Genomic DNA, 25545 nt, shown 5'->3' on the forward strand with positions numbered 1-25545 from the left:
ATGACTTTCAGCAGATCATAGCCTTTCACCAATACCTTACAAGGCATGCTTTATAGGTAAGATCACAATTATATAGAAATGAGGAATATGGGGGTTACAGGACGCTCCCAAGGTATAGAATGTCACATGTTCCCAAATCACTTAGGCTCTTTTGAGTATGAAATTTCCATCCAGGTATATCATACCCACATGTGTTCCAGTTGTTTGCACAATATTTTAAAATAAAAACATGCATCTGGAAAAATATAAGGCTTTTTCATATTTCATAACTTCAAAGCAACTTTCCCACCATTCCTTCATCTTCATACTGCAGCTTCTCTTAAGTCTTGGACTGAGACAGTGCATAACTTTTCTGATGTCCCTCTGCACAGATGTGAATTTCACCTTTTGTGTATATGATTTATATTTATTTAACACTAAAGGACTCAAAAGCACTTTGAAGACATTTCTAGCCATGGGTCCAATGCTGCATGTCTGCCATGCATAGAACTCTTGCTGATACCAACCTCTCTTCTCTTCTCTTCTCTTCTCTAATTACTGGAAGATTCTGTCCAGTTCTGATGTTCACAAAAAGGATGGTGAAAAACTGAGAGGGATTCAGAAAAAAGTTACAAGACTGATTTGAGGTCTGCAAAGTATATCCAACAGCCAGCTGAGAAGTCACTTTTTCACAGTCTAAAAGTACCTACATGGGAAACAGATTTCTGATAGTAAAGGGTTCTTTAAACTAGCAGAGAAAGGCAAAATGAAATATCATGAAAAAACAAGAGAGACATATTCAGAGTAGAAGGTGAAGATTTTTAACAATGAATACGTAACCAGTGGAATAATTTACATAGGTGAATTCTCCTTCACTTGAAGTCCTTAAATCAAGACTGTATGTCTTTCTAAAAGATATACTGTAGCTCAAACACAAATTATGTGCTTGATGCAGAAATTGCTGGGTGAGGTTCTGTGGTATAGAAGATCAGACTAGATAATTATAAGCGTCTTTTTTATCCATACAATTGGTGAACTTCTATCTTCTCTTCTGACATTACTTATGTAACTCTAACAACATTTTTTCTTTTATCCTTTTCTTCTATACAATTGACCAAAATCAAGACAAGGGTCTGAGAAAAAAAGAAAAAAAAAAAGCCTCATGGCCTCTCCTCTTCCTTAAACTACTGTAAAACTGAAACCATTTTGCTTAGCCCAGTGTCCTCTTACTAGGGTTCTACCACATTCACAGTCCATTTTGGTCAATTGCACGGTCATAGGATTTTAAAAATAGTAAATTTCGTTATTTCAGCTATTTAAATCTGATATTTCACAGTGCTGTAACTGTAGGGGGCTGACCCAAAAGAGGATTGTGTGGAGTCGCAAGTTATTGTAGGAGGGTTGCCGTATTGCCACTCTTACTTCTGTGCTGCTGCTGATGGCAGTGCTGCCTTCAAGGGAGGCAATACCATACCATGCCATCCTTACTTCTGCGCTGCTGCTGGAGGGACGCTGCCTTCAGAGCTGGGCGCCTGGCCAGCAGCCACCGCTCTCTGTCCACCCAGCACTGAAGGCAACGCAGAAATAAGGGTGGCAATAGTGTGACCCCCCCACAATAACCTTGCGGTACTCCACCTCCTCTTTTTGGGTTAGGACCCCCAGTTTGGAAAACACTGGTCTCCCCTGTGAAAGCTGTATAGTATAGGGGTAAAAGTACACAAAACCCCAGATTTCATGGGGAGAGACCAGGTTTCACAGTCCGTGACGCGTTTTTCATGGCCGTGAATTTGGTAGGGCCCTACCTATAGCACTCAATTTTAGCTCTAAGTAAAATGAGAAATATAGTATTATAGAACACTTTTTATTAGAATTGCATTTTAAAACAGGGATAGAGAGCCATCTTGCATAAGGCTGATTTCACATTTTGACCACAGAAAATATGGGGGCCTCTATTTCAAATATATTTTGAAAATTTTCAATCAACTGGTTTGAGAGAGAGCAGCAGTTCATTGTCGACCATTCTGGGATGCCATTATGCACTATACTGTGTATAAAGGATGAATGATTAGAATAGAGGTTGGCAACCTTCAGCACATGGCCCACCAGGGTAATCTGCTGGTGGGCCGTGAGACATTCCGTTTACATTGACCATATGCAGGCATGGCCCCCCGCAGCTCCCAGTGGCCGCGGTTCGCAGTTCCAGCCTGTGCCACTTCCTGCAGCATGCTAACCCCTGGATTAGAAGCTAAGAAAGGAATGATGGTCCAGTGGTAATACACCTGACAGATATTGCATGCGATCGCAATATCTTTGCAGACCATATTATTTTATACCTGTGAATAGTATTATGTATGACTGTGTACTACTCCATGATGGAGGGTTAGCACAGCTTCTCTAGGAACTACAAATGGTGGGAGGTGATTAAGGTGAATCACTAAGACTAAACAACTCTAGAGACGTACCATACCCTGGAGTGCTTTGCATATACTGGTTTAAGCTGGGTTTTCCAGCGGCCAACAGACAAAGGGCTTTTGGCAGAAAAAGGTAAACTGACTCAAAGCCTTTTTTCTGATCTAGCAAACGGACAGAACCTTCTGTCCAAGGGAGGGAGGTCTGACCCTTGCCAAAGAGTTGGAAGGACTTTGACCTACTAAGGCCCCAGAGATAATGCTGCGAGTCTGTCACGGAGGTCACAGAAGTCATGGATTCCGTGACTTTCTGGGACCTCTGTGACTTCTGCAGCAGCCGGTGTGTCAGTCTTGGGCAACTGTGCCTCCCGCACAGCAGCAATGGGGGTCCCAGGCCACGGTGCTCACCTCAGCAGCAGCGGGGGTCCTGGACAGGCTTAAAAACCCCTGGTCAGAAGACAGTGTTATAAGGGTCCCTACACAGAGACAGGTGATTTTGGAAACCGGAGACGTGACTAGGAACTCCTAGAGTGTATCACAGAAGTGGGGACACAGGAGCAGTTACCTGAAATCGTGATATCACTAATCTAGGACTCTGAGATCTGGGCTTTCTTCACTACTGTGCCCTGTGTGACTTTGGACAAGTCATTTAGTCTATCTGTTCTTTAGCTCCCCATCTTTAAAATGGGAATAATCACTAGGGTGTTGTGAGGTTCTCTTTCTCTCTGAGTATATATAATAAAGATTGTGAGGTGCTCAGTAACTATGGTGATGGAGCCCTATAATTTCCCAAGTTAGACTTAAGGATTTGGCCTGAATGGACTCTGCAGAAAATCTTCATTACACAACATTGTTTCTTGCACAAAGGGTCTTGTACTTATGCCACTACTGCATATGTAATATTATATAAATGACAGAGGATGTTTGATTTATGCATTTTTAATTCTCTAATTGGTTAGTATTTATTGTTGGTGTATGCTGTTGTGTGGTATGTGTTTATATGCCTATAATAGCTATGCAGCTCCCATGTCTAAGCTTTGTTTGTTTACAGTATTTTAAAAAATCAAAATAACTAGTGTATAGTGGGATAGAAATGAACTTTCTATTCATTTGGTGCTTTCTATTAAGAGAAATCTAAAACCGGAGCTTTTACACTAATATAATTATCAAACGTGTTGGCCAAATTCTGTTCACACTTAAAATGGCATAAAAGAGGTGTAATTTTGTCTGTGTTGTTACTTCAGATTTACGTCATGAAAACTGAGTGTAGAATATGGTCCATAGCATACAAACCTGTATTACTAAGCTAAAAGTATGTAGTCTATGGATGCTGTTGCTTAGACCACCTGTGATTAACTTTGTGACAATAGAACTGTATTAATTAATTTGATGTCATATTGTATTTTGCTGCATACTGTTGTTGATCAATATATCAGTGGTGTCAAAGGCATCGTATCATCTATAATATCAGCATCATGGGTGTGCCTTTATCTACTTTATTTGACATTTCCTTTTGTTTCTCTAGCTGCAGCAACTTGCCAGATGCTGAACTATTCCTATTTTTATTAGATTAGCATTTACATTAATATTTTAAAATAAATATATAGAAAAAACAACCAACCCAGTTTACAACACATCAATTTGGGGGAGGGATACCTCAGTGGTTTGAGCATGAGATGGTATGATGGGATAACATGGCTTTGGTAATTAAATATTCATGGTAAATAGGCCCAATGGCCTGTGATGGGTTTTAGATGGGGTAAGATCCAAGTTACCCGGGAAAGAATTTTCTGTAGTATCTGGCTGATGAATCTTGCCCATATGCTCAGGGTTTAGCTGATCGCCATATTTGGGGTCGGGAAGGAATTTTCCTCCTGGGCAGATTGGAAGGCCCTGGAGGTTTTTCGCCTTCCTCTGTAGCATGGGGCACGGATCACTTGCTGGAGGATTCTCTGCTCCTTGAGGTCTTTAAACTACAATTTGAGGACTTCAATAGCACAGATATAGGTGTGAGGTTTTTTTGTGGGAGTGGTGGGTGAAATTCTGTGGCCTGCGTTGTGCAGGAGGTCAGACTAGATGATCATAATGGTCCCTTCTGACCTAAATATCTATGAATCTATGAATCCTTGAGGGAGCCATTTAGGGATCTGGGGCAACTAAGGGGGATTGGTCCTGCTTTGAGCAGGGGGTTGGACTAGATGACCTCCTGAGGTCCCTTCCAATCCTGTGATTCTAATTGCTGTAGTGCATCAAATGACATGTTATATTATGATGACAGAATATATTCTTTTAGATTAGTGTCTCCTGTTCAAGTTGTAATTAAACAGTTTGATGCTTTAACAATTATTTTCTTGTTGAAAATGTTAAACTACTTCATTACATCACAAACAAGAGACTTTTCAACAACAAAATAAGGTGCTTTAATCTGTATTAAGTAGCAGCTGCCCCAATATTTTTTGTAAATAAAATACAATAAAAATAAGAAAGTAATTGTTTTGAGTATTATATTTTGTCTGCACAATATGACGTGATATGTGAGATGCACTACTACTACTATTACTGCTGAGACATAATGACAGATATGGGGAGGGAGGGCTCAGTGGTTTGAGCATTAGTCTGCTAAACCCAGGGTTGTGAGTTCAATCCTTGATGGGGCCATTTAGGGATCAGGGGCAAAAATTGGGGATTGGTCCTGCTTTGAGCAAGGGGTTGGACTAGATGACCTCCTGAGGTTCCCTTCTAACCCTGATATTTTATGATAAAAAGAATAAATAATATGAAAAGGAAAAAATTAAACATATTTTGTTTTGAAACAATTTCAAAAGTTTTACTAAACAAAATTTTCAAAAGGGAATTTTATCAGAATTTCTGTTCCACACGAAATTTCAAAAATATTTATATTCTAGTTTGGAACATAAATTTCAAATTTTTCTGCAAACAGTTGAAAACCCAAATTTCTATCTCTACCATTCTGTTTCAAATTACAAAGAGAAAAAAATCTACCATGCTAGCTGTGGATATTAGATAAAATGGAGGTTTAAAAATGTTTTTTTTTTTTTTTTTTTACAGAAAATACAAAGGACATTCTGGTGATTTATGAAGAAGAGGCAGAAGAATGGGCTCTGTATTTAAAATCGCTTTTCAAACACATTATAAAGGAACAAGGAATCTTACTTTACAACCTAGAAACTTTGTCTATTCAGCATCTAGAGTCACTCTCTCTATCCTGTTATAGATGTAAACTGCTCATACTATCAAATGGACTTCTAAAATGCCTGAATCAAAAGAGAAGATATTTCCTGGACAGGGTCCTTGAGCCTTCCGGTAGGGTGGTGATTCTACTTTGTGGGGTGGAGAACTCAGACGTTCTACATGAGATACTGACCTTAGACCAAAGCAGCCAAGAGATCTCCACCGATCAGGATCCCGAGGAATACCTCTCCATTGTTGCTGGCGTTATTCAACAAGGTAATTTTAAAGTTTAATCCTGCTGATGATATATTTGTCACTTAATTATGATTAAAGTTATCCTCCTCTTAGATCCAGAGTAAGGAGTATGCAGCTTTGGAAAGTCTAGCACTGCAGTGAATGTTCTTCAGAAGCTGTCTGGTGAGCTTAAAGGGATGATATACTCTTGTCTCTCTGACCCCTGGGTTCAGATAATTATAACAATCTAATGCCTGCCATTAGTATGGTTGAAAAATGTGTATGCATGTCTCATAACTTTCAGTAAAAACAACAAGGAGTCCTTGTGGCACCTTATTATTTATTTGGGCATAAGCTTTTGTGGGATATAACCCACTTCATCAGATGAATGGTGTGGAAAATACAGTAAGCAGGAATAAATATACAGCACATGAAAAGATGGGAGTTGCCTTACCAAGTGGAGGGTCAGTGCTAACGAGACCAATTCAATCAAAGTGGATGTGGCCCATTCTCAACAGTTGACAAGAAGGGGTGAATATCAACAGAGGGAAAATTACTTTTTATAGTGCTAACGAGGCCAATTCAATCAAAGTGGATGTGGCCCATTCCCAGCAGTTGACAAGAAGGTGTGAGTATCAACAGAGGGAAAATTATTTTTCCACCCCATGTATCTGATGAAGTGGGTTATATCTCATGAAAGCGTAAACTCAAATAAATTTGTTAGTCTCTAAGGTGCCACAAGGACTCCACTTTGTTTTCACTGATGCAGACTAACACAGCAACCTCTCTGAAACTTGTTATAACTTTCAAATTGTCTTAATTTCCTAGTTCAGAACTTCCTAGGCAATGTGCTAATATGGAAGATATGCCATCCACAAAGTTTGGGCTTACTTCAGTCATTCTTTTTCTCTCCGAAGCACACACAAGCTGAAACAGTATGCTAATCTTCTGCAGCAGCTGAAACAAGAAGTTTCTGCTAAATAGAATTGCATCCTGTATATGTTTGTTATGTGACTGCTGAGGCAGATCAGCACTGAGCAGGAGGTCAACATAAGAGTTATTTTAAGAGCTTAAGTAGTGAATAGGTCTTTTGCTGGCCCATTGCACAGGGTTGAAATTCATTTGCAAGTACTTTACTGTGCTGTAGAAATGGAACTGAGGAGTCACTTTATACCTAGCACCGTCTGCAGTCTGTTTTGTAGGAAGACTGTATCGCAATCAATTTGGGGAGGCCACTCCAGTAATATTATCACAGGCTTCACACACATCACCCGATATGCACTCCTGATAGGCATTTGCTGCTGCTGCTTTTTCATGGCCTCTCAGTCCTCTGTCTGCTCCCAAACTCCTTCTGTTTTGTGTGGTTATACTATTCACACACACTCTTGCCCCCATATAAGTTAGTTTTTTGTTACAGCTGCTGTTTGAAAACTTTCATTCAGCATGCAAAGTGCATACTCAGTGAAGCAGGACGTGAGCCTTGACCTCAGAAACTGCACATTATGTGCAGGGTAGAATGTTGTGCTGCTATCTAGCAAGTAGCTCCACATCAGAGTTTTCTTTTCTTTTACTTTAAAAAAAAATAAAGGAAGGAAAGTCCATCAAAAACTTGACATTAAACGTTTGAAGGTTGGAAAATGAAGTACTCAAAATTCCGGGAATATGAATTAAAACCTAGTGTCAGATTTTTTTCCTCACTCCCTTGTCCCAGTCTTATGCTAGAGCAACTCCACCAAAATGCTGTCATGAAGTGGAGTTGCACAAGTATAAAACTATGGCAGTGGTGTGGAGAAGTAGACCCAGTCTTTAATTACATGAACATGGATTTACTCTGCAGTAACACTGGTGTGTAACTGAAAGCATGCTTGGACCCAAGTGAACAGACACAACTGTACTTACAAACAGAAGTCCTAGATCCCCTCCTCTAGATCTTTCTTTTATGTTCTGGAGTAAAGCTAATCAGAGTCACCCGATTTGGCTTCCAGAAAGTTGGCATCCCAAAAGTTCTGCACCTTCCTACAGTGCATTACTGATGCTTGACTATTGAATGGGAGAAAGAGCTCTTTGGCTCACTAACCTTGTCATTCATGGGAACGAAATCAATGGGATCACACCAGTATAGCTAAGAGGAGAATTTAGCACAGGGACTGTACTTCCATATCAGTGGGAACCGCAAACAGGAAACTGCAAACATTTGTTAAAAAAAAACAAATATAGTTTCTTAGAAGAAAGGTGTTTCTTCATTTTGGTCAGTTGTCACAAAGCATTTGTTTACAGTGGTCAGATTACAGAATATGACAACGTAAAGTGGCAAGGCATCCACCATATCCTGTCTCTAATAGTGGCCAGTAACAGCTGCTTCAGTGGAAGGTGCAAAAAAAAGAAAAATGCTGTAGTGGACAAATATGAAAATCACTTGGTTACAATGAAAGTTTCTTCCTAATCTGTAACAGTTAGTGATATGCCCTGAAGTGTAAAGGTTTACATCTTCTATATTGTTTACTTCTGACTAGTGTAGCTGTGGATGTTTGCATTATCCATGTTAATCTTTTATTGAGAATCCTGCTAAGCTTTCGGTCTCAATGATAACCTGTATTGATGATTTTCGGATGTTGTAAAACAATTTTTTCCTTTTATCAGTTTTAAATTTGTTGCTTTTCAATGAAAGAACAAGAGGTACATTTGATTTACCTTTTGTATACCAATGTTTTGTATGCCCCATCATGTCTCCTTTTACTCTTCATTAAGCTAAATACTTTCAGTCTCTCTTCATGTGGAAGCCTGTCCGGACACACCTCATTTTAATCTTCACACAATGCACAGTCAACCTGTGGAACTCCTTGCCAGAGGATGTTTTGAAGGCCAAGACCATAACAAGGTTCAAAAAAGAACTTGATCAATTCATGGAAGATAGGTCCATCAATGGCTATTAGCCAGGATGGGCAGGGATGGTGTCCCTAGCCTCTGTTTCCCAGAAGCTGGGAATGGGCGACGGGGATGGATCACTTGGTGATTACCTGTTCTGTTCATTCCCTCTGGGGCACCTGACATTGACCACGGTCGGAAGACAGGATACTGGGCTAGATGGACCTTTGGTGTGACCCAGTATGGCCATTCTTTTTTCTTATTTTCATCACCTATTTCTGATCCCCTCTGTTTCTGCAACAACTTTTGACATAGTGACCAAACAGAACACAATATTATATGTATTTTACTCCTTCCTTTTCCATTTGCTCATAACATTATTAATTGCTGCTAATTTGTTCACTCTGCACATTTGTACCACCTTGCACAACGCCTCCTAGTCAATATTCATAAAACTCTCCCATTCTTCTCCTTAAAACCCATGTATTCCATGGCACATTTCAGTATTGACTACCTGACACCACAGCATCAGTTCTCCTCTGCAGCTGAGTTCCATTCATTGCAGGGCACAGGAGGCCATCAGGCAGCTGATTTTGGCTCCATGATTCAGTACTGGGCTAGTTCTGGCATTAGATAGAACAGAAGAGGTCCTGTTCTAATTTCTATCACTGGTTTACAATCTCTCAGACTTTACATCAACGTAGATTTGGTGTTAACAAACTCTGCCATGCCATGCCACTACATCCGAGTGGCTGACTGGCACAGAAGCAGGGTTTTCTGGCTTTACGCCTGGAGGGAATTCTGGGCAAGGGGATTCTCTGCTAGTTAATTTGCACTGAACTCTATTCTCTTTGTGCTGTCTGAGCAGCATGAAGTGGATAGAATGGACCAAGAGATCCAACTCCATATCTCTTCATTTGGCCGAAATATCCTTTACCACACCAGATTGTGCCAACTTCAACCCTTTGGCACTATTCTCCAGCTGTGTACTCTTATAATGCTAGCCAAATAAATAATACTAATTAACATGCACACTTCAAATAAAGGTGTTAGTTGATAGTTAGATAATGTACCCATTAGAGATCCAGTTTACAGAATAGCATGATTCAAAGAAAACCTAAAATCAGGAGGATTTGCTGTCTGTGGTTGAGAGCATTCATAGGGGGAGCAAATGAGGAACTGAGACTCAGGCATTATGCTTTGTAACATATGTTTCCTGGATGGTGGCAGATTTTAGTATGTTCCTGTTTAGAGCTAGGAAGAATGCAAATATTTTTGCTGTTAAGAGATTGGCATAGCAAGACTTCTTAAAAGGTGTGAACATTTTTACAGTGATGTTATCCTGAGCAGCTCAATTAAAACCTTTCTTCCGTTTTTTTTAATTGTCTGAATACTCGTTTGTCATTAGAAATGTAGGCTGTACAGAAAAGTTAGGACTTAGGAGGTTGTATTTTCCCAAGCTAGCAACTAAGATTCTGTTTACTCTTCTACATAACTGTGCGTTTAATTTTAATGCAAGGTGACTCTATTAATTTAGTATTTTGACTTTTCTTTGCCTCAGCTTTTCTTAATATTGATGAAAGTACAGTTCAACACTGTGTTTTACTCTATGCCTTTCCCCCTCCTCTCTTTCCCCTGCCCCTTCTCACCACTCTAGAGTAGCTGTCAACCTGACACTGCAGACAGCCAAGATTCTAGGCATGTACTTTCTTCTAGAAATGATGGTTATGTTATATATTCATTAAGAAAGAGATCCTATGGGCCTGGTTTTTCAGCCTAGACTTAACTGGGCCTCTGTTTTTATTCCCACAGTCATTTGTAGGCACAATTTAGACAGGTTCAATGTCTAAGTAACTGATCTGCATGTGCAGTTAGGTGCTTAGATCTCTAAATGCCTTAAATTGTTTCCGCAGTTATTTCTGTCCTCATCTTGCAGATGCAAAAAGAGAGGGTAGATTTTGAAAATTTTACTCTCTATAGATACCTCTCTGGTTATGTTTCTAAAATGAGCTTATTATTTTATGAGACTGTTTGGTAGGACTTTGAATCTATCGAGGACTTGGGAATCTTAGCATCTAGCACTCTCTTTAATGGCTCTATTTTATTTGATGGTGTTGGCAAAAATAAACACAGCAGTCCTCTTCTCTTCTCTTCTCCTACAGCCTGTTCCCAAAGAAAAAGAGGGCCCTTTTTTCGTGACCCACAGGAGAAATCCATTTATTTAAAATCGAGCACTTAAATACACCTCTACCCCGATATAACGTGGCCCGATATAACGCGGGTTCGCATACAACGCAGTAAAGCTCCGACACGCTGACGGGCCGGGGCCGAGGGGTTGGATAAGGGGCAGAGGGTCTCGGGGGGCGGTCAGGGGCTTCCCTCCCCCACAAGGTCTGGGAGGCAGGAGCTGTGGGGGGCACTTTTGGGGGCCCCACAATCCCAGAGTGGCCCTGGGGATTAGCAGGGGGCCGGGAGCAGCCCGCTCTGCTTCCCTCTCCCCAGCCCCAACCATGTCGCTTGGGGGAGAGGGCTTGGGGGAAGGGATTCCCCCCCCCACTCACCGGCAGTGGCAGAAGCGGAACAGCCCGGCCCCAGCCCGCTCCACTCCGCCAGCTCCCAGCCGTGGTGCTCCGCTTCCAAATCTGAAAAGCTTGGTTTAAGTGACTTGCCTAGTATCTCATAGGAACTCTGTGGCAGAGGCAGGAATAGAATTAGAGCTAAGCAAATAACTGATTTTTTTTTCTTCATTGGCAGTTTCAAGAAGTTGAAAAATAAAATACCTTTTGGGTCATACAAAATGTTCTGTTTGATCCAATATGAAACATTTTGTTTTAGATTTTGAGCATTTTAAAACATTTTTGATTTGTTATAGAATAAATTAAAGAAAATTTTGAACTGAAAAATTGAAATGTTTTGTTTTAAAAGGTCAAAACAAAATGTTTTGATTTTTTCTCAGAATATTTTTGTTGTTTCTAAGCAAACATTTTGGCAAAACTGACAGAAATTCATGAAATGTTTGCGGATCACCGAATCTGCATTTTTTTTTTTTTTGCTAAAAAATTTTGGTTGAAAAATTTCATCCCCGCTCTGGATAGAATCCAGTTCTTCTGAACAGCATTCAACTGCCTTAGGCACAAGACCTTAACCATGAGACTATTCTTTCTTTTTTTGCAATCCCCAGCCTCACTCACTGCACACCTTCCAACTTCCATAACAAATGAGGCAGAGGTCCTACAGACAACAACCTGCTTCACTACACAGCCACAAATCACCTCCAGAGCAGGTCCATCCTCCTGGGTCATATGAAAAAAATAGTTTGTGATTTTTGTAATTAATTCATATGCTCAAGGGGGCTGAATTAAAGTTGCACAGGCAATCTTAATTCTGGCATTTCCTAATTTTTGAATGAGAGATTCCATCATGTGGCATCTAAGTAGTGTCTTAGTTTCTACCCTCCTTTTTTCCCCACCAGCAGCCATTGGTTTTTTTCTTTTACCAAATGCTGCTCAGGACTTCTGCTGCAGGGAAAAGCAAGAAGACCGTCCCCACAAAAGTTTACTTTTGTTTGCAAGTGAATAATCAAACTGTGAAACACGCTTTGTTTTGTCCCTGCCAGGCTCCTACAGCAGCATAGCTGCTTACACTACTCATTGAGGTGATGGAGTGCAGAAGAATGTTGGGGTTGAAGTGACAGGTAGAGACAGAAAACAAATAATTCCTGTACCTGTTGTTCCTATGCCTTCATCAATCCCATTTTTCTCACTTCAAGATAGTGTTGAAAAGTCACCACAGAACTCAGATCTTCAATTTAGGGGAGTAGTGGGTTGTTTTTTTGTTTCATAAAGAGGCAGTTTAGCCTACTGGCTAGGGCATTGATCTGGAAATAAGGAGACATGGGTTCTGTTCCGAGTTTTTCCACGTGACTTTGGGAAGTCACTTTACTTTTCTCCTCCCATCTTTTGTCTCTTTTATCCATTTAGATTGCAATCTCTTTATGCTGGCAATATCTCTCACTGTGTCTGTACAGCGGGTAGCACAATGGGTCCCAATTTTAGTGGGAGCTTGTAGGCATTACTATAATACAAATAAATAATATTTCTGTCAGGTTTTATTTTAAATGCAATTGATATTAAGGTGGTTGCCCATAACAGTTTTAAACCTGACTTACTTGTATTTTTCTCCTATCTTGGTACAAGCAGCTTGCTACTCCTCTGACATAAGTGGTTAGCCAACATTTGTGTCCTTGCAGGGCTGTTTCTCTTAGGAGGACAAATTGGTGATCTGAATCAGGTATATTCTTTGGTGCAATCCTGTTTATTTCCAAAGTATGTACGCAAAATTCTGTTTCCTTGAACACAGTAGAAACAAACAGCAGGAAGTTTCCTTGCTCATAAATCCTCAAGCCTGCCTCTCCTGCAAGTTCTGTGCCCAAGAAGCTCTGTCTCTGTGTTTCACCTCAGGGTCACGCTCATCTCTGTTTTTTTTTTCACTTTCTGCTGGCTTTCTGCCTCTAAAACACACACACACACACACCAGCCCAAAACTTGGCCCCTGCCTTGGCAATCAGGGAACCCTCTGTTAATCTACCGAGGTTAGTTTTTCCTCAGGCCTTGTCATACAGCGAGTTGCCTTAGGTAGAAGCTTTTCACTACATGAAGGGGTTTAATTGCTCCTGTCAGGTAGACTGAAGGAAGAGTGCATAGCCTGCACATCAGATTGAACTAGGTCAAAGTCTCACTTGATGGCAACCTTTTTTTTGCTTTTGCCTTTGCAAGTAGATAAGATTACCGCAGTATTCTTGATATTCCCTATACAGTACCTAGGAAATACCCAAGGAATACTGTGAGTTGCTGCAGTAATAATTATTTGTAAAAGCATTGAAGATTTCAGTGGGGACCATAACACAAGGAAAAACACAAATACAGTTTTATCAGGCAAGAAAACAAATGGAGAAATCAAGGGTCTTATTCTGAAGAAAATAGCCTTGCCCACAAAAGATATGAGGGATTTTGTGGGGATGGAATCTTTACCCTTAGTCCAAGAGTAGATCTTGAGGCACTCATGCAGCTAGGTCACATTCAGTTAATGGTAGAACAGAGAAGAATAAAGGGCACAGGCTGCTGTTCCCCACCTTACCGAACTGTAGCCATGTAGATTCATACTATACATACCTCAGGCACAATCCTGCACAAGCCCACATTCCCATCATTTTTGGTAAGCTATGATGATGCATGTACCAGAAGGGTGTATACAGGCTTGTGAGGGATCTCCCCAGATTGTCCCCCTCCTCATCTCAAACCAACCTGATCTCCTTCTTTGAGAAAGTAACAGATTTTTTAGACAAAGGAAACGCAGTGGATCTAATTTACTTAGATTTTAGTAAGGCGTTTGATACTGTGCCACATGGGGAATTATTAGTTAAATTGGATAAGATGGGCATCAATAGGAAAATTGAAAGGTGGATAGGGAATTGGTTAAAGGGGAGACTACAACGGGTCCTACTGAAAGGTGAACTGTCAAGTTGGAGGGAGGTTACCAGTGGAGTTCCTCAAGGATCAGTTTTGGGACCAATCTTATTTAATCTTTTTATTACTGACCTGGGCACAAAAAGTGGGAGTGTGCTAATAAAGTTTGCAGATGATACAAAGCTGGGAGGTATTGCTAATTTAGAGAAGGACAGGGATACCCTACAGGAGGATCTGGATGACCTTGTAAACTGGAGTAATAGGAATAGGATGAAATTTAATAGTGAGAAGTGTAAGGTCATGCATTTAGGGATTAATAACAAGAATTTTAGTTATAAGCTAGGGACGCATCAACTAGAAGTAACGGAGGAGGAAAAGGACCTTGGAGTATTGGTTGATCATAGGATGACTATGAGCTGCCAATGTGATATGGCTGTGAAAAAAGCTAATGTCGTCTTGGGATGCATCAGGAGAGGTATTTCCAGTAGGGATAAGGAGGTTTTAGTACCGTTATATAAAGCACTGGTGAGACCTCACCTGGAATACTGTGTGCAGTTCTGGTCTCCCATGTTTAAGAAGGATGAATTCAAACTGGAACAGGTACAGAGAAGGGCTACTAGGATGATCCGAGGAATGGAAAACTTGTCTTATGAAAGGAGACTCAGGGAGTTTGGCTTGTTTAGCCTAACTAAAAGAAGGTTGAGGGGAGATATGATTGCTCTCTATAAATATATCAGAGGGATAAATACCAGAGAGGGAGAGGAATTATTTAAACTCAGTACCAATGTGGACACAAGAACAAATGGATATAAACTGGCCACTAGGAAATTTAGATTAGAAATTAGACGAAGGTTTCTAACCATCAGAGGAGTGAAGTTTTGGAATAGCCTTCCGAGGGAAGTAGTGGGGGCAAAAGATCTATCTTGCTTTAAGATTAAACTCGATAAGTTTATGGAGGAGATGGTATGATGGGATAACATGGTTTTGGTAATTAAATATTCATGGTAAATAGGCCCAATGGCCTGTGATGGGTTTTTAGATGGGGTAAGATCCAAGTTACCTGGGAAAGAATTTTCTGTAGTATCTGGCTGATGAATCTTGCCCATATGCTCAGGGTTTAGCTGATCGCCATATTTGGGGTTGGGAAGGAATTTTCCTCCAGGGCAGATTGGAAGGCCCTGGAGGTTTTTCACCTTCCTCTGTAGCATGGGGCACGGGTCACTTGCTGGAGGATTCTCTGCTCCTTGAGGTCTTTAAACTACAATTTGAGGACTTCAATAGCACAGATATAGGTGTGAGGTTTTTTTGTAGGAGTGGTGGGTGAAATTCTGTGGCCTGCGTTGTGCAGGAGGTCAGACTAGATGATCATAATGGTCCCTTCTGACCTAAATATCTATGGATCTATGAATCTATGAATCTTCTCTTCCGCAGCAGGCCCACCACTTTTAAGATATTTTGGCCTTTGTGTAAGAAACCTCAGGATTTAGCCTAAAAAGGGAGGTGGGGGTGGGAATGCAAGCAAAAATAAATGACCCGGCCCTGCCTTATTTCTAAGATTCATTTGTTGTTGTTTTTAATCTTTCTGTATATTGTCAAATTATAGTTTTTTATTTTGTTCCATTCAGTTTCTGATATTGAATTTGTGCAAAATGGTCTTTAATATTGTGGTTACTTGCCCATCGGATGCTCCAGTTATACCACAAGTTTGCCAATGAAGAAATGTATACATAATTTACTCACAGAAGAGTCATTAATACACTTGTTCGTTGATTTTAAGAAAACAGTGATGCTTTATTATATCTCTCCTTTCATATAACAGATTTAAAAGAATTTGTATTAATTTTTGCAGAGAATCATTTCAGTGGCAATAATACCTAATAGACAAATGAGAAGTGCAGGTTTTCTATGTGATTGTGTGAAATGCCCATCGATGGAGAACAGTGTGTCAAAATGAAGATTTCGAATGGAACCTCATCTGTTGTGATTCCCTTCTGTAGGAATTTCATTTCTCAGAAGTCTCCTTTTGTGTACTAAACTATTGACAGTAGCATTGAGGCAGGGATACAACTGAACAAAAGCCAGGAAGTTCAAAGTAAAAACTAACTAGGACCTAATCCTGCCATCAGTCCATATACTCCTACTGACTACAGTGGGACTTCTACCTTAATTCCACATCATTGTGCTTCTGTGAAGACTGAACCACTGACCATATTGGCTTAGAGTGGCAAAGCTTTGCATTTCATTGTATAAACTGTGCCAGTATAGTTTTCTTTTCTCACTTGTGCTATCATATTACTTATTCCACATAGTAAAAAAATAAATTACTAATTAACTAACATTTAATACATTACTCACTCCTAGTATGTAAGTTGAGGAATGTAGCTGAATAACAAGCAGGTTTTAATATTTTTAGGAAGAAAACCTCTGTTATAGCTTCAATTAAAAAAAAATCTATAATATATACTGCTAATGTCCTGGAATTAACTAGTTGTCCCAAAATAAGTTGTTCCTAAAGTAGTTCTCATCCCACCAATGGTCATCAGAGCTGTCCTTGCTGGAGTACAGAATTAAACATTTTAAGAAACAACTTAAGAAGCAGTGGGAGACTGGCCAGGGAGATGCTCATTTCAAGATGTTTTGAGGGAGATGTCATCCATTAAAGTATCTTTCTTTTCTTAGACGAACCACAGAATGAAGAAGCCAAAGAGTCACTGTCTTGCATCTATGAAACAGTTCTTGCGGATGGTGAGTTTGAAATTCCCTAAACTACATGAAAGTAGAGCAAAGGACTCTTGAGCACATAGAGTCTTTACATCTTGTGTGACCCGAAAGGAAGTGATCTAATCTTTCTAGAATGTGGAACTACATAGAGGAACCTGTCTCGTACTCACACATCCACCTGCCCATCCCTCCATGGGTTCCAGAAGAGGAAAAGGAGCTGACAGAACCATTGCTCTCCCCCTCAAATCCAGGTAGTGTTGGGCAGAGGAAGGACCTCCCTTTTCCATGCAGGGAGGGGGGGGAGAGAGCTTTTCCTCTCCATTTCTCCCTGGTGGGGAGGGAAGGATCTTCCTGTAGAGCAGGGGTGGCCTGGCGGTGGGCGGTGCTCACTGCTCAACCCGTGGCTCTGCCACAGCCCCTGCCCCCACTCTACCCCTTCCTGCTCCCTCCCCTGAGCTTGCTGTGCCCTCGCTCCTCCCCCTCTGCCTGCCCCCAGAGCCTCCTACATGCCATGAAACAGCTGATCGGGAGGTGCAGGGAGGGATGGGGAGATGCTGGCCGGTGGGCAGGAGGCGCTGGGAGCGGAGGGTGGGGGAGAAGCTGATGGGGGGGCTGCTGACATATTACTGTGGCTCTTTGGCAATGTACATTGGTAAATTCTGGCTCCTTCTCAGGCTCAGGTTGGCCACTCCTGCTGTAGAGGAAATGAGGTTGATATGAGTCTTTCAGTTTGGACAGTACTTTTTCTCCTGTCAAATGTCAATGCTGCTTCACTTAAAGGCAGGTAGGCATGGAGCCCAATAAACTCCCCAGCTAGGTACCAGCTCCTCCTGGTGCTTTCCATTCTAGATTATTTGCTTAATGAATGTTTATTTCATCAGTCAGTGCTAAGAAACAGGAGATGGAACTTGGAGAGATGAATTCCCCCCCAAGCCCAGGAGAGTAAGAGAAGGTGGAACTTTCCCTCTGCTTTTAGCAAAAGAGTTCCCACATAGCACGGCCTCTGCTACTAACCCTTACTTAAAGGCCTCTTCAGTAAATCTTTATTGCAGGGCTGATGTCAAGTTATACCACTGTGTGAAGTTACTAGCTCAGCACAATCAACTTGCTGGCTGATGAAAAAGCTTTGGTGAGATTACTAAGTGTCTTTCGGAATTCTTGGCTTAGCACCTCCACCTTACTGGACTCATGGCAAGGTATGAGCCTCTCTGAGGTTACTGGATCAGCAGCTCTGCCTTGCTGGCATGATGTCAGAGCACAGGATGCTGTAAGCTCATTGGCTGTGAACTTCTAACTTGCTAGACTGAATTCAGGTCACATGTCTGTGGGGTATCTAGTTCACCATTTCTGGTTTGCTGGGCTCATGTCAAGATACAGGTATGTGTGATGTCACAAGCTCAACACCTCAGTTTTCCTGGTCTAATATCAAGCAGCAAGCCACTGATGTCACTCACCGTCTTGGCACCTGTAGCTGACTGGGTTGATGTCAAGAAAAAGGGAACTCTGAGGTGACTAAGGACCTCTGTCTTGCTGGTCTGAAGTCAGGGAGAGGGCTTTTCTGAAGTCACTGGTTCAATATGTCCAGAACTCTGGGCTGATGTACAGAGGGAAGTCTCTTTGAGGTTACTGCCTCATCCCCTGTAACTCAGTAAGCTAATGTGGAGTGGAAATATGCTGGGAACATACTGGCTAAGCACCTCTAGCTTGCTGGCATGATAGGAGGAATAGACGGGGGTGTGAGGAGGGAGAGCTGATCTCCCCGCTCAAACCCAAGAGAAGAAAATAATTAGGAGCTGCACTTCCCTGTGTTCCCTCTTTCTTTGATCCCTGACTCTGCTATAGCCCTACCTTCATCCTGCCCACTTTGGAAAGTCGTTAGTCTCACACAGTCCTTGCATTCCTTCAGCAGCAGTGCAAAGGTAAGTGGTTTCTTGCACTATATTCTCCCTTTGGTGGCTAGAAAAATTTTTGGGGAGTCACCTAGGATGTTGTATAATCCCTAATGTATGGCACGTGGGAATCCCCAGTGTTTCTCAAGTTACCTTGCTAAGCGATCTATAAGGCTTCCCCTGTAATCAGTGTAGGAGCCAGTTGCAACAAAAGTGTTTTCCAGTTTTTCCTCTCCTGTTTGGGGAGCAGGCTGCGTCCTGCCTCCTGAACACACTTTAGGGTTTTTGGGATCAGGGTTGCCTCCTTGATGTTGCAATAGGAAATAGTCACTTGACATTCCTGGAGATCCATGGATGGGGGAACCTTGCCCAAGAAAGAAGAGGGAATAGGATGTTTGGCCACTAGCATGTCAGTGTCTCAGAAATCAGGCAAGATAAGGTGTCAAGAGGCAGCTGGTGTTGCCCTTGAAGAAGTATGTGAACCTCACTAACAAACCAGCATGGTTTGGCTCAGTGGTGACAGTTGCAAAGTGAATCCTGCAGCTTTGCTTATCTCTTATAAAAAGGGAGCTTATCCAGTCACAAAAATGTATAAAGCCTGTGCTACATAGATGCCAAGGAGCTTCCAGTTTACCTTAGACAAATATGATCTCTGGGATAAACAGCTAAAACACAAGTAGTTATGGCGACATTATGTGAGAGAGAAACCTGGGATGATATCATGAAATAACTAACTTTTAGGGAAAGATTTAAAAAGAGGTAGTTTGGCCCACTGAAAGTTGGACTTTCTCTCTTAAGTGTACAGTCTGGCATAGAAAAGGCACAAGATAAGAATAGGATAATTTAGGCTTTGGCTGGAATGAAAGGTGAACAGATCAAAAGAACAAAGCTTAAATGAGAACTATGAGGCAACAGTGGTCGAAAGAACAGCAAGTAGCTGACAAGACAAATGGAAAGACAGCAAATAATGTATCTAATAAAGCAAAGATAGATGGAGAATGAGTGAGACCTAACAATCAAGAAGAACTGATTGACTAAAGTGAATTGTGTAAGTCCTTAAGGGAAAAGGTGGGAGTGTACATTGGAAAATGGAAACAAATATGATCTCTGAGATCCTTTCGGGAAATATGAGTTGCAGGCAGATGTGAAATCAACTGATTTGTTAGTACCTGGGAGTGGTGGAAAAGATCCAGTGGTAGAATGCTAATCATAATAATGTGTATTTATGAGGGTTCATTCCTGTATCTGATAAAAGAATTCTCATGAGCAATTTAAGTCAAAGATATAGAAAGTGAAGCTGAATAATTTTGAGGCCAAAATAGTCTGAACAACTCAATGATTTTAGCCTCTCACAACTATTCTAATATATTTACTTTGTTTCATTTCAGTGTTTTCATTCCTTGTAAGAAAACAGACCAAGCTATATTAAAAAAATTAATTTCAAGAGATCTTACAGTTCTTGAAAAAAAGTTCCATTTTTTCCTACCCTGCATAGCCATTATGGCAATTTATAAACTGAGTTGGAAAAATGAAGTAATCTTGCTGGCTTCCAGGTATACTGGTTATAATAACCATTTAACCATGGAGTTGGAAATGTTTATGCATTATTGTTGAACTGAGTCAAGGTGGGAGAGGTAATATATTTTATTTGACCAACTTTTGTTGGTGAAAGAGACAAGCTTTCAAGCTACATGGAGTTCTTCTTCAGGGCATTGTTGAACTGACATTAATTAATTTACCCAAAAACTAGAGCTACCTAAAATTAAAATACACATTCAGAATAATTAAACAGAGATTGTTCCAGTTCCATATTACAATTTTGCCTTTTTACCATTGACCTATTGGACCTGTATTAAGTAAATAAAGAGATTAGTTCTCGGCATGATGTTAAACTGCATCCTCCACTGCCTTGTGGATACTTGTTGGTGAAGAATGGCTAAAGGATCTCACCCTGACAGAAAAGGTGCTCACGCTGAAGTGATAGGCAGTTAGCAGCTCTATCTAGGTTGGCTCTCTGGCAGATGCTACAACCTTTGTGTCACTGAACATCCAGACTCACTCTGGCTTTTAGATTCTGGCCCAGTGGTCTAAAGGGGGGACAACAGTTCTATGGCAGCCTCCGCTCCTCCATGACTTTGCCTAGGCATATGAGCTGAAGGTCTTAGCAAGATTGTCGCAGGGATCCGAGAGAGGCATAAAGGCCCTGGGGCAAATCCCAAGATTTCTAAGCAGCCTTGTTTAGGGATGGCCTGCTTGCCTTGCATGAGGGTGGCTCTAGAAAAGGTGGGTTAAAAAAGCCCTGCCTCATCGTTTACATTCTGGCTCAACTGTTTTCCAGAATTGCTTGCTGGAATGTTTGGAGTTTGTCCTCTGGATACAACTTTGATCTGAATTCAGATTTGAGGAAAACAGCGATGTTGAGTAATGAACTTGCATGTTTCAAAATTGATATTGCAGTTCTTTTGGAAACTCAGTTTTCAGATACAGGCTTCATAAGGGAGAAGGACTACACCATTTACTGGCACGGCAAACCTGAAGGAGTAAGGAGAGAGTATGACGAAGGTTTTGCTATCAGAAATGAACTTATGGGATTGTGTGATGCTCCGATTGCAGTGTCCTTACATATCATGACACTTTGAGTTAGTTTACAGAAGGGATTCATCAACCTTTTCAGTGTCTATGCTCCAATTCTTCAGGCTAGTGGTGAGTAGGATAGCTTTTACCAACAGCTAGAAGAATTGATCGGCAGGAATCCACGGAAGGAACCCATCCTAGTACTTGGAATCTTCAGTGCAAGTATTGGATCCAATGCTGAGATCTGGCCTGAGATTCTGGGTAGGCATGGCATTGAACGTATAAATGACGATGGTCAGAGAGTTCTCGATATCTGTGCCAGTCAAGGCTTATCAGTGACTAACACCTTCTTTGCTGATAACATCAGAAGAACATCATGGAGACACCTGAGGTCCAAGCACTAGCACCAGCTGGACTTGGTATTGAAAAAACATGCATATTTGAAAGATGTCTTACATACATGATCCTTCTAAAGCGCAGACTGTGACACAGACCACTGTCTTGTCTCCTGCAAAGTGAAATTTCAAGCTAAGAAGATCCACTATAACAAAACTGCTGTACAACCTTGTATTGACTTGTTTCGAATCCATGATCCTGTCAAGAAATGGCTTTTTAATGAAGAAGTAGCAAAGATAGCTGGAAGGAATGAAACTGCGTCAGATGCATGGGAGGTCCTGAAGACAAGTATGAACAATGCGGCAGTCAAGAGCTTTGGAAAGAGTACTAGGAAAAATGTTGACTGGTTCTTAGACCATTTGGAGATACTGCTGCCACTCATTGAGAGGAAAAGATCTGCCCTGATCACCTACAAGTCCACTATTACTGATTTGCTCAACAACCTAAGAGAAGCTCGTAAGGTTGTTCAAATAGCTTCCAGGAAGTGTGGTCAAGAATTTTGGCTGGGTCTTTGTGACAGAATCCAACAGTCAGCTGACGCAGATGACAGTCGACAGTTGAATGAGGGCATTAGAAAGGCCATTGGGCCAATAAAGAACAAGACAGCTCCACTGAAAGATCTGGATGGCAATATTATAATTGATAAAGGGAAGCAACTGGAGAGATGGATTGAGCACTAAGGAATGATATACTCAAAGGAGTCTGTAGTAGACCAACGTGTGCTGGACGAATTACCTGAGTTTGAAGTTATGACTTTGCTGGATGCCAAACCTACACAAGAGGAGCTTGAACAAAGCATCAAAAAGATTCCCAACAAGAAAGCTTCGGGATCTGACTGTTTACCTGCTGAAATCCACAAATGCGCAAAGACTTGCTGCAAAGATTGCATGAGGTATTGCTACTCTGCTGGAAGGAAGAAACTGTTCTGCAAGACTTTAAGGATGCTCGTTTCATGCAACTCCATAAAAAAAAAGAGACAAGTGACTGTAATAACCACAGAGGTATCTCTCTTCTTAACATCTTGGGAAAAATTTTAAGTCATATTCTTTTACCTAGACTTCAAATTTAGCTGAGAGAATCTATCCTGAGAGCCAGTGTGCCTTCCTCTCAGGAAGGACCACCATAGACATGGTCTTCTCTGTAAGAAAACTGCAGAAAAAGTGAAGAGAGAAGTGTATTCCACTGTACATGGCTTTTATAGATTTAACAAAAGCCTGGTCGATCAGGGCTTTACATTGTTCTGAAGAAGCTTGGTTTTCCACCTATATTGCTAAACCTTGTGAAATCCATACAAGATGGCATAAAGGCAACATTAATGTATGAAAACCAAGAGTCTGACTCATTTGACATCAAACAATGGAGTGAAGGAGGGTTGCATACTGCCTCCTACATTGTTTAATATTTACTTCTCATTCCTGCTTCAGTATGCGTTCCGTGATGTTCGAGAGGGTGTCTCTCGTCATGAGACATGATGGAGGTTTGTTTAACATTGCAAAGTTCAGAGCTAAGATGAAGGAAATCATCGTAAGGGGCCTGTTGTTTGCAGATGATGCAACTCTTGTGGCTCATAATGTATATGCCCTACAACATCTTATTACTAATTTTTCTGATTCATGCAAAATCTCTGAGCTAGCAATAAGCTCGAAGAAGTCTGTTGTCATGCACCAAGGCTCTTCAGAACCAGTTCCACATATTGGCTTAGATGGTATTCCTCTAGATGTTAACCAGTTTTGCTACCTTGGCTCTACTGTTACCACCAATTTAGATCTTGATGCTGAGCTTAATAGTAGAATTGGCAAGGCAGCCAGGAACGAGCACTATATTGCAAGACAACGCCTGGAACAATAACAAATTGTCAACTAAAGTAAAAATCTGTATTTATGAGACCTGTTTTATCCACTCTTCTTTATGGCTCAGAAACATGGATGACTTACACCAAACATACCAAAAAACTAAACAGTTTTCATATCAGATGTTTGCAAAAAATTCTTCTCATAAAATGGCAAGACAGGGTGACAAATGTGGAAGTGTTAAATTGTACTGGTATGTCATTTATGGGAACATTGATTAGTAAGAAAAGACTCAGGTGGCTTGGATATGTAAGTGGATGCCAGATTACAGGATCCTGAAGAGTGTGCTGCTGTACTCTGAACTCACGAAGAGACTAAAAAGGGAGGCAGACCGCTGCGCAGATTTGCCAAATATGATTTAGTATCCTTTGGATTCTCTGTGGATGATTGAGAAAGGAGTGCAGAATGCCACTCTGGTTGGCGGAGTTAGCTTGTAGATGGAGCAAGGCAGACTGGATCAAGCTTTTTGATGACCAGTGTCAGAGGAGGAAAGAATCTGCTGCTCAGATTCAGAACATTGCTAGTGCATGGGAGTGCCCTAACTATGAATGGAACTGTCACTCACGCATCTGACTCAGCAACCATAAAAAAACTCATTGGCACATATACCATGCGCTGTAAAGAGTGATGGTGCCATTGAAGTAAAGAGCTGGATAAACTGGGCATCACAAGATGATATTGATGCCTAATGGCTGGCCACTGGAAAGTTTAACTCCAGATATATGGTGTGTCTGCTCAGAAATCTGATCTAACCATGAGCAGCCTGGTTTCTTGAAGGATAGGTCAGAGCTCCATAACAAAATTGATGGCGCAGCTTCTGAAAGTTAGGCAGAAGAGCTCCCAGACCACCTCTGATCAAAGTAGCCCACGCTGTAGTCTGATGGTTTTCTTTATAACCCCTTTTGATAAAAAATGCCTATCCCAGACTCCAGGCACTATTGACATAAATGAAAATATGATGCCAAAAAAAAGCCTGCAGCTTACTTTCATCCCCAAACCAGAAAATAACCAACAAAAGATGAAACCAAACACAAACAGTATTCTGCATGACCTAGAGACAAGCAGTCCTTATTGTATCCGTAAGTAAAGTGATAGGCCTTGTAGCATACCGTACAGGTCAACAAGTTTGGGCTATTTCAAACCAAAGGTGAGAGTGAATTCCAACATGGAGAGTCCCTTATGGAGAATGGTCTGCTGACAATCCGCTTTAAAAATAAAGTTGTTTCTGGCCTAAATTCTTCTGCTGACAGCCTCTGTGGACAGTATAGCATGAGGAGAGATGGTCTCTCAGGTTGGCAATGGGTCCAAACCTGAAGACCTTACTCAGATAAAACTTTAGTGAGTCTAATGCTGGTAGCTTATGGTTCCTTAATATTATATTTCATCTGAATAGCTGGGCAGGTATCCCCTTTATGCAGAGAGGCTGGAAGTTGAATTCTGACTTCTTGAGGTGCACTTCTTCCCATATGCCAGGCTATGTCACCATGTAGAGGAGGACACAACATGGTTTAGTGGATAGGAAACAATGGACTGGGACTCAGAATACATGGTTTCTATTACCAGTTCTGCTACTGACCTATGTGATCTTGGGCAAGTAGTCACTTTACCTTTCTGTGCCTCTGTTTCCTCTCCCACACTTCATCTACCTTGTGTGTCTAGTTTGTAAGCTCTTTGGGAGAGGGGGTTGTCTCTTACTATGTGTTTGGTACAGTGCATGGTACTTTGGCCACATAATTCGTATTAAATTAGTGCTTGGAGGCCCCAAGAGTGTTAAAGACCTGTGAGTGACTGTAAATACATGTAATTTATATTAATGATGTTGCCATATGTACATGCATGTGGTTGTGCATGCACAAAGTATGTATGCAATTGTGTGTGCAGACTTCGGAGCTGGAAATCATACCCTTATTCTAAAGCCATAGTGTGGTTAGTAATTACAGTCTTCGTGATGTCACACCCATAGACTGGTATG

General features: G+C 41.1%; 1 protein-coding gene across 1 annotated transcript in view; it reads left to right on the forward strand.

Moving 5' to 3' along the window:
* Window positions 1-25545, forward strand: part of BANK1 (B cell scaffold protein with ankyrin repeats 1) — a 280528-nt gene that overhangs the window by 33041 nt on the left and 221942 nt on the right. Inside the window, exons 2-3 of the mRNA XM_037896965.2 lie at window positions 5457-5855; window positions 16823-16888. Of these exons, the coding sequence (XP_037752893.1) occupies window positions 5457-5855; window positions 16823-16888 (465 nt within the window). The remainder of the gene's footprint in view (window positions 1-5456; window positions 5856-16822; window positions 16889-25545) is intronic.

This window comes from Chelonia mydas, chromosome 4 (genome assembly GCF_015237465.2).
Source record: "Chelonia mydas isolate rCheMyd1 chromosome 4, rCheMyd1.pri.v2, whole genome shotgun sequence".
Taxonomy (NCBI): Eukaryota; Metazoa; Chordata; order Testudines; family Cheloniidae; genus Chelonia; species Chelonia mydas.